Raw genomic sequence first — 12379 nt, 5'->3', positions numbered from 1 at the left:
CTCTCTGCCCCCGCCCCCCTTTTCCTTAAACCAATAAACAAAAACTCAGCTCCAGGATTTGCTGCTCAGAGCTTACCTAATGGATATCCCCGATATCCCTCATTTGGAGATGCTTCATCCCATCCTTCAAGCAGACATCCTTCTGTGGGAAGTGCTCGCCTGCCTTCAGTAGGGGAAGAATCTACACATCCTTTGCTTGTGGCTGAGGAACAAGTAAGCATATGCTACAGTGTAACAGCAATAATGATTGTTCAGAGTCAGGGTATCACTGTGCTAAAACTAGACGATTTTATTCAGCTTGAAGTTTATCTGTTTGTAAATTACTTTTGTAGTGAACAATCAGAAGAAATAGCATATATTTGCTGGCTTATGCTCAAATATATGCGGGCATTCAGGGAAACAGCATTACAGTAGCTTGTGGGTTCACAGAAGAGGTACATCTATAGATTAAGAAAGGCATAACTAATGGTCAGTTCCCATGATAAGAACATCCAATGGATTAAGAGTTTATGCTGCTTTTCATATTTTAGCCGTTATAGTCAGTGAACTACTAGTAGGAAGGTAGATTTTGCTGTTAATGTTATGGAGTTATTTAGTGTTCCCGACTATTCTAGTTTTCATGTGTGGAATGAAGTATCTGGTTGGAACCTCTGTATTAATTAGTTATACTTATGTTTTGTAAACCATATGTCATATTAAAAAGTTTTTAGTGTTTTTAAAATCAGTTTCTTTGTGTTCTGTACATAATGAGTTCTTATATTATTTACCGTAATTACGTGAGTCTTTATGTGTCGCGCAAGCTGGAGTGCAGTGGCGTGATCTCAGCTCACTGCAATCTCCACCTCCCGGGTTCAAGCAGTTCTTCTGCCTCAGCCTCCCAGGTAGCTGGTATTACAGGTGCAGGCCACCACACCCGGCTAATTGTTTCATATTTTTAGTAGAGACAGGGTTTCACTATGTTGGCCAGGCTGGTTTTGAACTCCTGACCTCAAGTGATCCACCTGCTCTAGCCTCCCAAAGTGTTGAGATTACAGGCGTGAGCCACTGCCCCCGGCCCTTCTAAATATTTTTATATTATCTCCCCAAAATACCATTAAGCTTTTCTAATTAGTGATAATTTCTTACTAGGTGGCATTTATTTTATATCTATGCATTTTACAGAACTCTTATTAAATCTAGTAGAGTTTATCTTATATAGTCAGATCATCAGTAAATAAGGATAAATTTATCGCTTTTCAAAGTTGTTATTTATTTCTGGATCATATTTTAATGCTTTGAGAACCTCTACAACAGCAGCAAAATGATAAGCCCTATTTTGTTCCTGATTTTTATTTTTTGCATAATTATCATGTTTAACAATCAAATATAATGCTGCATGTTATTTTATTTTTTGAGATGAAGCCTCACTCTGTTGCCCAGGCTGATACGTAGTGGTGCAATCTCGGCTCACTGCAGTCTCTGCCTCCCGGGTTCAAGTGATTTGCGTGCCTCGGCCTCCAGAGTAGCTGGGATTACAGGCGCTCACCACCATGCCCAGCTAATTTTTGTATTTTTAGTAGGGACGGGGTTTCACCATGTTGGCCAGGCTGGTCTCGAACTCCTAACCTCAAGTGATCCACCCGCTTCAGTGTCCCAGAGGGCTGGGATTACAGGCATGGGCCACCGCACCCAGCCTGCATGTTATTTTAAAGTCATTATTCTTTTATTAGGAAGACATTTCTACATTTCTTCTCTCTTTCTACCTTTTTATTAATAAAAAAAAGTTGCAAAAGTTTTGAAGTAAGAGTACATTTGAGAAAGTTAATAAAATTAACTTGTTAATAAAATTAACTGATGTGGTCAGGCTTTTTTTCAGTTTTGTTTTTTTAAGTAAGTTAACTAATTCACTTTCTGTTTTGTTTTAGGTACATACCTATGTCAACACTACAGGTGTGCAAGAAGAGCGGAAAAACCGCACAAGTGTGCATGTTCCATTGGAGGTGAGGGTTTCTAACGCTGAAAGCAACACACCAAAAGAAGAACCAAGTAGTATTGAGGACAGGGATCCTCAGATTCTTCTTGAACCTGAAGGAGTCAAATTTGTTTTAGGGCCAACCCCTGTTCAAAAGCAATTAATGGAAAAAGAGAAATTGGAGCAACTTGGAAGAGATCAAGTTAGTGGAAGTGGAGCAAATAACACAGAATGGGACACTGGCTATGACAGTGATGAACGAAGAGATGCACCCTCTGTTAACAAACTGGTGTATGAAAATATAAATGGGCTATCTATCCCTAGTGCCTCAGGGGTCAGGAGAGGTCGTCTGACATCCACCAGTACCTCAGATACCCAGAATATCAACAACTCAGCTCAGAGAAGAACTGCATTATTAAACTATGAAAATCTACCATCTTTGCCTCCTGTTTGGGAAGCCCGCAAGCTAAGTAGGGATGAAGATGACAATTTAGGACCAAAGACCCCATCTCTAAATGGCTACCATAATAATCTAGATCCAATGCATAACTATGTAAATACAGAGAATGTAACAGTGCCGGCAAGTGCTCACAAAATAGAATATTCAAGGCGTCGGGACTGTACACCTACAGTCTTTAACTTTGATATCAGACGCCCAAGTTTAGAACACAGGCAGCTTAATTACATACAGGTTGACTTGGAAGGTGGCAGTGACTCTGACAACCCTCAGACTCCAAAAACGCCTACGACTCCCCTTCCACAAACCCCTACCAGGCGCACAGAGCTGTATGCCGTGATAGACATCGAGAGAACTGCTGCTATGTCAAATTTGCAGAAAGCACTGCCACGAGATGATGGTACATCTAGGAAAACTAGACACAATAGTACTGATCTGCCCATGTGAGCCTGGAAAGCATTATGTTGTTTGCACCTTTGTGAAGTTTTTAAAAATGAAGATGCAAGAGCTTCATTTTCATTTCTAAATACTCCTTTTATAGACTGATAAAATTTTTTTCTGAGTATTTCATGTGCATCTTTAACTAAAGGGAATTAATGTAGAGCAGGTACTCCTTAAAGAACACTAATTTCATTATATACTACTCGTTGTACAGCAGCATTCCTGTTTTCACAGTGCCTATTTAAAATGAGAGTTGAAGTGAATGACATGCTGGTTGATTTTTATCAATATTCTGGACTTAACGTGTATCTTTCATGTCTAAGTCATAGTTGGCTTTTAAAACTTTTTATAAAGCCTCTTGACAATGTGCATTGCTAACAGATAACTATAGGCTTTGAAAGTAATGCTCGTAGATTCAGTGTTCACAGTATGTGGCCTCCAGCATGTAACATGAGGAATCCTTTATTTCATTAATTAAAGGCTTTTTTACTTGAGCCAAAACATATGTAAAGGAAACAAGTACCACACCTCCTCTTATACCAGTCAGCTCCTTTGCCTTCAGTGTTACTAGAAAGCAGCCTGTGTCCATGAGTATGGTTTGCTGTTGGTGCACTGAAAGGCAAGAAGGAGACAAGATTTTCTATTTACTCATCTCATGATGTCATTTGAAGGGCATGTCCACATATCTTACTCAGAATTATAATAGGCTCAAGAATCAGTCTCAGGTCACTTTACCCAAAAACATTTGAAAATCTGAACCACAATCTCTTGAAAGTTTTTCTCCTATAGATTATTGACAAAACATTGTTTTCTGGAGGCATTTGTGCCATTAGGTTTCCATTTATCTTCAGTTTTTTCTTCGGTGTTTGGGATGTCTTATTTTGTTGCCTTACGTCCTTTTCAATTTAAAATGTTTGAGATTGTATATAGTTTTGAAATTGCATTATGTGTTCATTGTTGTTTAGTTTGCATTTTTGTCAAATTATGGTTTTGAAGGTTCATTTGGAACTTACTGTTATTCTATAACAGGGTTGCCCTTGTCCAGTATTTATTTATATGCTGTTTACTTTTCAAGTTGATAAAAACATTCTCTCAATTCTAAATTTACTTGTGTCCACAGGTGATCTCTTTAGCAACTGAGAAAAAAAGGAAGATACTTTTAATATGCAAAGTTCCCTCAAGGTGTACCGTGTTTTCTCTGTGGGCACTCTTCCCCAGCACTTTAGCAGTAATTCCCCCAGCTACACGCTGCAGTTGTACTCTGCCCACTCTAGTGTTCCTCAGCTCTGCTGTCCTTTTACTTGTAGCTGGATCTTTGATTATCCTTCGATTTCCATGAAATACTAATATTGTTGCCAGCATAGCAGGTACAGTGGAAGTCTTGTAGCAATGAGATTGTATCATAATTTAGGATTTAAAATGAATTAAAGTTTATATAAACTGAAGAGTCTCCATATGTCAAACTCTTGGAAAATCAAAGATGTTCCAATTTCCTAAACACTAGAGAATATGAGAGAAGGTAGAGTGGAAAAAGGTTAGGTAACCTTGCAAAATATTTTACTATTTTCTCTAAATATGAGGAAGTTTGAGATTATGATCTGGATCTACCAGATATAACTAAGGTTAATTTAGCATGAAAAAGTTTTAGTCATATTAGCATCCAACCTATTCAGTAAATAACCGAATCATAGGACAGTGATGGATTAGGAGAACAGTAGAGTGGGATCATTATAAAGAAAATAAATTATTAAAGGTGTCTTTATCGTTTTCAGTGCCATTTTAGTGTCTTCATTATAAATCAATATCAGTGTATTTTATCATTCTATGTGCATAGCAGAATTTTCTTTTCCCCCTTTTGTTCCCCTGTGAACTTGGTGCTTATTAAAGTGTTCACTGTTCCCTTAAAAGAGAGCAGTGGTATAGGTGTGCAGTTTCCGTGATGCAGGTTCCATTTTTAATACATTGTTCCACTGTCCTTTCTTCTGAGTAAATTGCTAATTGTGCCAAATTTATGTAATAGTTTTTGTAATGTGGAATAAGAATTATGATGGAACCAATGCACATAGTTTTTTCTGAAACAACCAGTCAAGGCAGAACATTAATCTCCAAATGAAAGGGCTGATCTATTTATTCATTTTGGAGGTTGGATACTTTATTCTTTCCGTCATCCTTTTCATTGTTTCCTCCGGATTCTAATTAGTTTTTATTTTTTTAGATAACTCCAATATAATCATTACAGTTTATGCTTTAAATACTGTGTGCTTTAAAAATGAAAATGGGACCAATTTGCTAAGAATTTGATTTTAGGTACTATAAGAGTATTAGGAAGATATATACAACTGGTGTTAATTTCTAGATGTCTTCTAGAAATCACTTGTGTTCCTATTTAATAAAAGGTAACTTAGAATACTACTTGTCCTTTGCAGTAGTTTAGTAATGGGCATTAAGCTGTGTCCTGGAAGGATGTACCTATTACTAGGTGCATTTTAGAATGAAATATTAATATTTTATTAGTATATAATTATGGCCATATATCTCAGATTTTCTGAGGCAGATCTAATTTTAGATAATTCTGTTGGTAGACCATGTGATCCTTCTTTTTGGTTTTGGAAATATAATCATTGTTAATGTTTTCCCTCCAAATAGAATACTGTTTTATCCATATAAATCATAGCAGCATCTATCCCATGCCAGGGTTGGAAACTGATATTGGTATCACCTGTGTTTTTTCTTAGTATGTTTTATTTCCCAGTTTCATCTTATTTTAAAAATGAAAATATGGTGCCTTCCCTCCCTCCAGGAAGACTGGCAAATAGTTCCTTTTATTTACTGCTGCTGTGGAGTGATGAGATACGCACTTTACTCTTGAAGATTCAGCAAAAAGCTTTTCACTTCCCAGTATATCCAGAATACATCACATCTGGGACTTAGGAAAATTTGCCAAGCAATCTTTGTTTTTATAGATACTAATGTTGACCCTCTCCACCGTTCAATGTTATAAATAGAACAAGTCAAGCTAGTGTTTGTTAATCTCCTTTCCCTCCCCAAAACTGTGGCACAGCATATAAAAATGTACCTCAATAATGTTCTATTAAAAATGGGACAGGGGCCTTATGTTTTCATAATTTCCCAACAATGTGCCGCCATATTTTTGCCTCAAGGTAAAGGTTTTAACAGATGAAAAAGTACTTCCCAATTCCCCCTGTGCTATTCCTAACCTGTAATGCCCAAATGTTTTGTGCAATGTGTAGTGTGTGTGTATAAATACATATATTCTTGAAGTAGACATACCATCAGAGACATCATTCACAAGTAACTGATGTATTGGCATCTCATTCATATTTCTGATGTGTGAGGTATATGGTACTAATTACCTTTTCCTTGATGTTTGCCAAATTTGAATAAAGGCATTGGTACGAAATTACAGAATGTAAAGAAAATGTTTTTGGCTTGAAAAATTAACAAATATTTTATGACATACCACAGTATACTCTGCCCAAACCAGCCCCCTATCTATCTTTCCTGTTCTTTACATCCCTGTTCCCCATCCCTACTTCCTCATTTTTTGGGGGTATAACACAGTTCTTTGTAGCATCATTATAATTGCAGTTCTATGGCAATTGGACAATTATAATTATAGCATGGAAACAGACTGGTATTAATAGTACAGTAGTCACCAGTGTGCCACATTTGCATTAGTAATGCAAAATATACATTTTATAAAGGACAAACTTTGTGTTATGTTTTATTTTCATTACAGTGTATAATATTGTAAGATTATTGTATGTCCTCATTTGCATTATAAATGTTTTTTTCCTACGTAAAGGCATAAATATAGCAACTTTGTATAAAGGTAGCTTATTAGATTTTTAATTTTTTCTTTTATAAAAAATTGTCTAACAGTGGGACTACCATTGCCAAATTGTATATGAAATATGAATTTTACCCCCATGGTTAATTTCTTCTATAAACATTCCATATTTCTCTAATAAAGGACATAAGTGATACTGTACTATGCATAAATTGTATCTTAATGCTGTTTCAGATCAGCATTTTAAATTTTGGTTTGCATTTTTAATATTGGCAAAACGTAACCACTGTTAATTAAAATAAAACCTTGTATATGTAACAACATAATTTGCCCTCTATCCCTTCCCACCCTTTGTTCTCTATTTCTCCCTATCAGTGCCAACTTCATACATTTTGTAGCATGGCAATAAAATATAACTTTTACACTGAGGCCGAGTGTGGCTTTTTGGAGGAAGTGGGGATGGGACAATTGCCCTCTAGTTGTCTTTTGCATATGACTGTTTTTGCATATAAGCCATGTCATCAGGCATGAAAAGTTCTCTCATATATGATGTAAACATGCTTTTAAGGACAAGTGTGAATGTGCTTTTTAAGCTTAATTTTTGTCAAGACAAATAATTTTTTTATCTTTGGAGAAGTCAGAGTTCTTTTAAGTACAATCAAACGTTTATTAACTGGAGTACTTAGAATAAGCTAGTAATTGAATTTAGTTCAACAAGGGCTAAGCAACACATTTTTTAAAATTCTTATTTATTGTAGAGTATTATACTGTCCTACAAATTATGTAAAATATGGTTTAATATTAGATGACTTTGGATTTTGCAATGCCTTACTGTTGTCATTCTAGCATAAATATCCATGATGAGGTACTCAAGTTGATACTGGAAGCTGAGCTGATCATACACTGACCTGAAGCATTCATGAAAAGCTGCTTTGTTGAATAAAGTCTGATTGGAGTTCTTTTCATGCTCACTTTCCCCTTACTGCCGAAAGTAGATTGCAATAAAACCCCAATAAAACGTGGTTGGATATCTACTTAAAGTTTTATTGTATTTATATTTCACATACTACTTGAAACTTCATGACATTTTCTTTCCTAGTCTCATATCAGTGCCTCCGTTTTCAAAATGAACATCATCAAAATGAAATTGTAACTATTTGACAGGCTCTCACGGTTTTATCTGTGTGATCATTCCAAATAGTAGTTCTCAGCTCTGGGACTTCAAACCTGTTTTTAGCCACTGAGTGACACTGCAAAGCCTTAGTTGAGTACAGGTCAAGACAGAAATTATTTAAACAATGAAGGAGATGGACATGTCCCAAATGATCGATGTAACTGGCATGATAAAGACACAAAGGAAGGGCATCCAACTCAGCCTAGGGGTGGAGGTTTTCAAGCAAAGCTTCTTGGGAGGGGGTGATCCCTGAGGTGTTTTGTTTAAAGTCTTTGTAGCATAGAGAGGATATCTTAGGGAGAAGGGATAGCATGTGCAAAGGCACAGAGGTATAGAAAGATCATGACATTCAGTGGTTGCAAGAGGTTCCAAATGACTAAGCGCATGGAGAGCAAAGGCAGGCTTGGGGGATACAGAAGAAAGGACAAATGAGAAACAGATCACAGAATCCTAAGGAGCTTTTGTTTAGGTGAGAGAACTTGAAGGATTTTAAACACCAGAAAAACAATAGTATAGACAGATTACTCTGACAACATGGATATCTGAAGGGCACAGTATTGTATTTTTATTTTTATTTTTTATTTTTTGAGACAGAGTCTCGCTCTGTCGCCCAGGTTGGATGAAGTGCAGTGGTGCAGTCTCGGCTCACTGCAAGCTCCGCCTCCCAGGTTCATGCCATTCTCCTGGCTCTGCCTCCCAAGTAGCTGGAACTACGGTATTTTAATAAAGCAGGGAGACTGGTTAAGAGGCTTTTTCAGAAATGGAGCCAGATCTGATAAATGCGTATTCAAAGGCATTGTTAAAGGACTGTTGTTTACTGCTGTGCAACAAACCACCCTAAAATTTAGTGGCTTAAAGCAGCAATCATTTTATATCTCAAGTTGCTATAGATCGGGATGGGCAGGGCACAGCAGAGATGACTCATATAATGTCTGGAGGCCTGGCTTCCTCACATGTTTTGTGCCTCAGCTAGTATGGTTCAAGCAGCTGAGGGCTGGCTGGACAACTTCCACTAGGTCATGTCTGGAACTTCTAGCTGTCAGCTGTGCTCCTTAGTTTTCCTCCATGTAGTCTTGGGTTTTTCTTCATGTCGTCTTCTTACATGGCAGCTTAGGGTTCCCAAGAGCACAAAAGTAGAAGCTGCTAGGCTTTCTTGAGGCCTAGGCCCAGAACTGGCACAATGTCAATTCTGTTCTATTTTGTTGAATTACAGTGGCTCATATAAAAGCATGAACATCAAAAGTGTAGTTTATTCAGGGCCACCAATGTAACAGAGGACCTAAAGGAGGAAGAATTAACACCTCTGATTGATAAGGGGAATGACAGAAATGGAGGGGTCAAAGATGACCCCAGTTGTCTGGTTTGGGTGACTGAGATGGTTGATGGTGTCAGTTCACTGAGATTTAAAATATATTTGGGGGCTAGGCATGGTGGCTCACTCCTGTAACCCCAACACTTTGGGAGGCTGAGGAGGGTGGATCACTTCAGCCCAGAAGTTTGAGACCAGCCTGGGCAACATGGTGAAAACCTGTTACTGTGAAAAAATAAAAGAATCAACTGGCATGGTGGTGTGTGCTTGTAGTCCCAGCTACTCAAGAGACTGAGGCAGGAGGGCAGATTAAGCCTGGGAGGTTGAGGCTGCAATGAACTGTGATTGTGCCACTGTGGTCCAGCCTGGGCAACATAATGAGACTCTGTTTTGTTTTTGTTTTTTTAAGTGCTACTTTAAGTGTGCTCCACAGACTGGTTCCTGTGTACAAATTATCATGGTCTGCAACACGAGAATTATCAAATCTTCTAACCTCCCTACTACCCAAACACTAGGTGTCTGGATCAACCCAACTCAATGCGACTCTGGATTCCTGGTCCTTTATTTGGTTTCCTTCCAGGTATTCTAAGTGTTCCTGAGGAATGTTGACAAGTCCCATAACTGTTCTGGTGGTTGTTTGCCTCTTCGGCTAGTTATTTCACTCCAGATAATGCATCTCCCCTTGCTCCCAAATCACCTCTAGCCATCAAATCATGGTATGCTACAGTGCTTTCCTACTTCCATATCATGCCAAGCATACCCACCCTCGGCTACTATACTTAACAAAGTCTACTAGAAGACTTGGGACATAATGATAATAATAGCTAAGCTAAACAGGCACTGTTCTAAGCTATTTAATCTTTGTGATGATTATCTCCATTTTACACAAAAGGAAACTGAGGCACAGAGAGATTATATAACTGGAAGCTGACCAGTTAACAAAAAGCCAACTCACTGAAAGCCAAATTATACCAAGGGAAAGAGAGAGGAGGACACAGGGTCATAGAGAGGAGAGGGTCACAAAGACTTTGAGGGAGGAGGAAGGGTTAACTAAAGCCAAGATCAAGGGACTTGAGAGTAGAGGACAGAAGAAGAGCCAGGAGAAAGTCGCACAACGTGTTTAATCACAGAAACATGGATTCCCAAGGTCTCACTACCTCCATAGGCCCTGTAACCTATCTAATACAAATTACTATAAAATGTATAAATAGACTGGGCGCAGTGGCTTCCACCTGTGTAATTCCAGCACTTTGAAAGGCCAAGGTGGGCAGACTGCATGAACTCAGGAGTTCAAGACCAGCCTGAGAAACATGGCGAAACTCCATCTCCACCAAAAATACAAAAAATTAGCCGGTGTGGTGGCGCATGCCTGTATTCCCAGCTACTCGCGAGACAGGTGGGAGGATCGCGTGAAGCCAGGAGGCAGAGGTTGCAGTGAGTGGAGATCGCGCCACTGCACTCCAGCCTGGGTGACAGAGTAAGACCCTGTCTCAATTAAAAAAAAAAAATTGGTCAGGCGTGGTGGCTCATGCCTGTAATCCCAGCACTTTGAGAGGCTGAGGTGGGCAGATTGCTTGAGGTCAGAAGTTTGAGACCAGCCTTGCCAACATGGTTAAACCCTGTCTATACTAAAAATACAAAAATTAGCTAGCCGTGGTGGTGCATGCCTGTAGCCCCAGCTATTTGGGAGGCTGAGGCAGGAGAATTGCTTGAACCTGGGAGGCGGAGGTTGCAGTGAACTGAGATCATGCCACTGCACTCCAGCCTGAGCGACAGAGTGAAACTCCGTCTCCAAAAAAAAAAAGTATAAACAGCTAAAAGAGACAGTTTTTGGTAAGGTAGCACATTGATCATGCTCTGAATGGCCTTCAATGAACTGATTTAAAGAGCCTGTGAAACCCACCCAAGGCTACAAAGCCAGCACGTAAAATGGTTGAAATTCAAACTCATATAATCTGGGTCTAGAAGCTGAGTGTTTAGCCTCTGGGTGTAGAGGTGTCATCAAAGGAGGGGGAAGTAGGAAAGGAGGAAGGATCAAAAGATGCAATGGAGAAAGAACACATTTCCAAGGGTCCCATCATAGGGTCTCTTCCTGGCTGCCTCTAGCCTCAGTTCCACAAGGTGGCAGGGCCTGCCTCCTTCTCCCCATCCAAATGCCTCTGGCTACATTCAAAGCCCAGCAGGGAGCAGTCATTGGTTTCCCCATCACACACAGTCTCGGGCTTGCCTACTAGAGGACATAGTAAATATCTCCAGGTATGTAATTTTGTCCACAATAAAAACAACCTTTTTCAATACTGTGCAGGCATCTTAGTTTTTCACTGTGAATCTTCTCATTCCAGAATGCGAGTTGGGATCGGCCTAGGAAAGTACATTTCCTGAAAGACCAAGTTTTCCTACAAAGAACAGAAAATTCTTGGGAGATTTAAAAAAACAATTTGTTCAGCCTGAACTCCCCCTTTTCACGTTGGACCTGAGGAATACTGTAAACTAGGGTCAGCAAACTTTTTCTGTAAAGAATTAGATAATAAATGTTTTAGCTTTTGTGGGCCCACACAACCTGTTGTGACTACTCAACTCTGCCACATAACTCTGCTCTTGTATTGTGACAGAGTAAATATGCGTGGGTATGCCCAAGGAGTCCAACGAAGCTTTACGGACACTGAAATATTAATTTCACAGAATTTTCATGTGTCAGGAAATTTTTTATTTCTTTCAACCACTTAAAAATGTAAAAACTATTCTTAGCTCTCAGGCCATACAAAAACAGTTGGCAGGCTGGGTTTGACTCCTCACAGCTTGCCAACCCCTGGTGGAAATCAACCCACTTAAAGGAAATCTGAAGGGTAGAAACAACTAAAAATTGAAAATTTCTGTTAATGTTAGCAATGTCAAAAATCCAGGAGACCCCAGCTATTCAGGAGACTGAGGCAGGAAGATTGCTTGAGCCCAGGAGTTCCAGGCCAGCCTGGGCAACATGTGAGACCCCGTCTCTAAAACAAAACGAAACAGAAAAAGAAAAATCTAGGAGCTTGGTTTTTTTTTGTTTGTTTATTTTTTAGACAGAGTCTCGTTCTGTTGCCCAGGCTGGAGTGCAGTGGTGTGATCTCGGCTCACTGCAACCTCTGCCTCCCGGGTTCAAGCAATTCTCCTGCCTCAGCCTCCTGAGTAGTTGGGATTATGGGCATGCGCACACCACGCCCGGCCAATTTTTGTATTTTCAGTAGAGATGGGGT

The 12379-nt window shown here is 39.2% G+C and overlaps 1 protein-coding gene across 6 annotated transcripts in view; it reads left to right on the top strand.

Annotated features, from left to right (window-relative positions):
* FRS2 (fibroblast growth factor receptor substrate 2) overlaps window positions 1–7694 on the top strand; it is a 110893-nt gene extending 103199 nt beyond the window's left edge. For all 6 annotated transcript variants that reach the window (XM_010358738.2, XM_030939206.1, XM_030939203.1 and 3 more), the window contains 2 exons: window positions 50–213; window positions 1905–7694. In XM_010358738.2, the coding sequence (XP_010357040.1) occupies window positions 50–213; window positions 1905–2855 (1115 nt within the window). In that variant the 3' untranslated portion in view covers window positions 2856–7694. The remainder of the gene's footprint in view (window positions 1–49; window positions 214–1904) is intronic.
* The last annotated feature ends 4685 nt before the right edge of the window (window positions 7695–12379 follow it).

Source organism: Rhinopithecus roxellana, chromosome 10 (genome assembly GCF_007565055.1).
Source record: "Rhinopithecus roxellana isolate Shanxi Qingling chromosome 10, ASM756505v1, whole genome shotgun sequence".
NCBI classification, from domain to species: domain Eukaryota; kingdom Metazoa; phylum Chordata; class Mammalia; order Primates; family Cercopithecidae; genus Rhinopithecus; species Rhinopithecus roxellana.
Note: the sequence above shows the minus strand (reverse complement) of the source record. Positions and strands in the feature narration are given on the sequence as shown.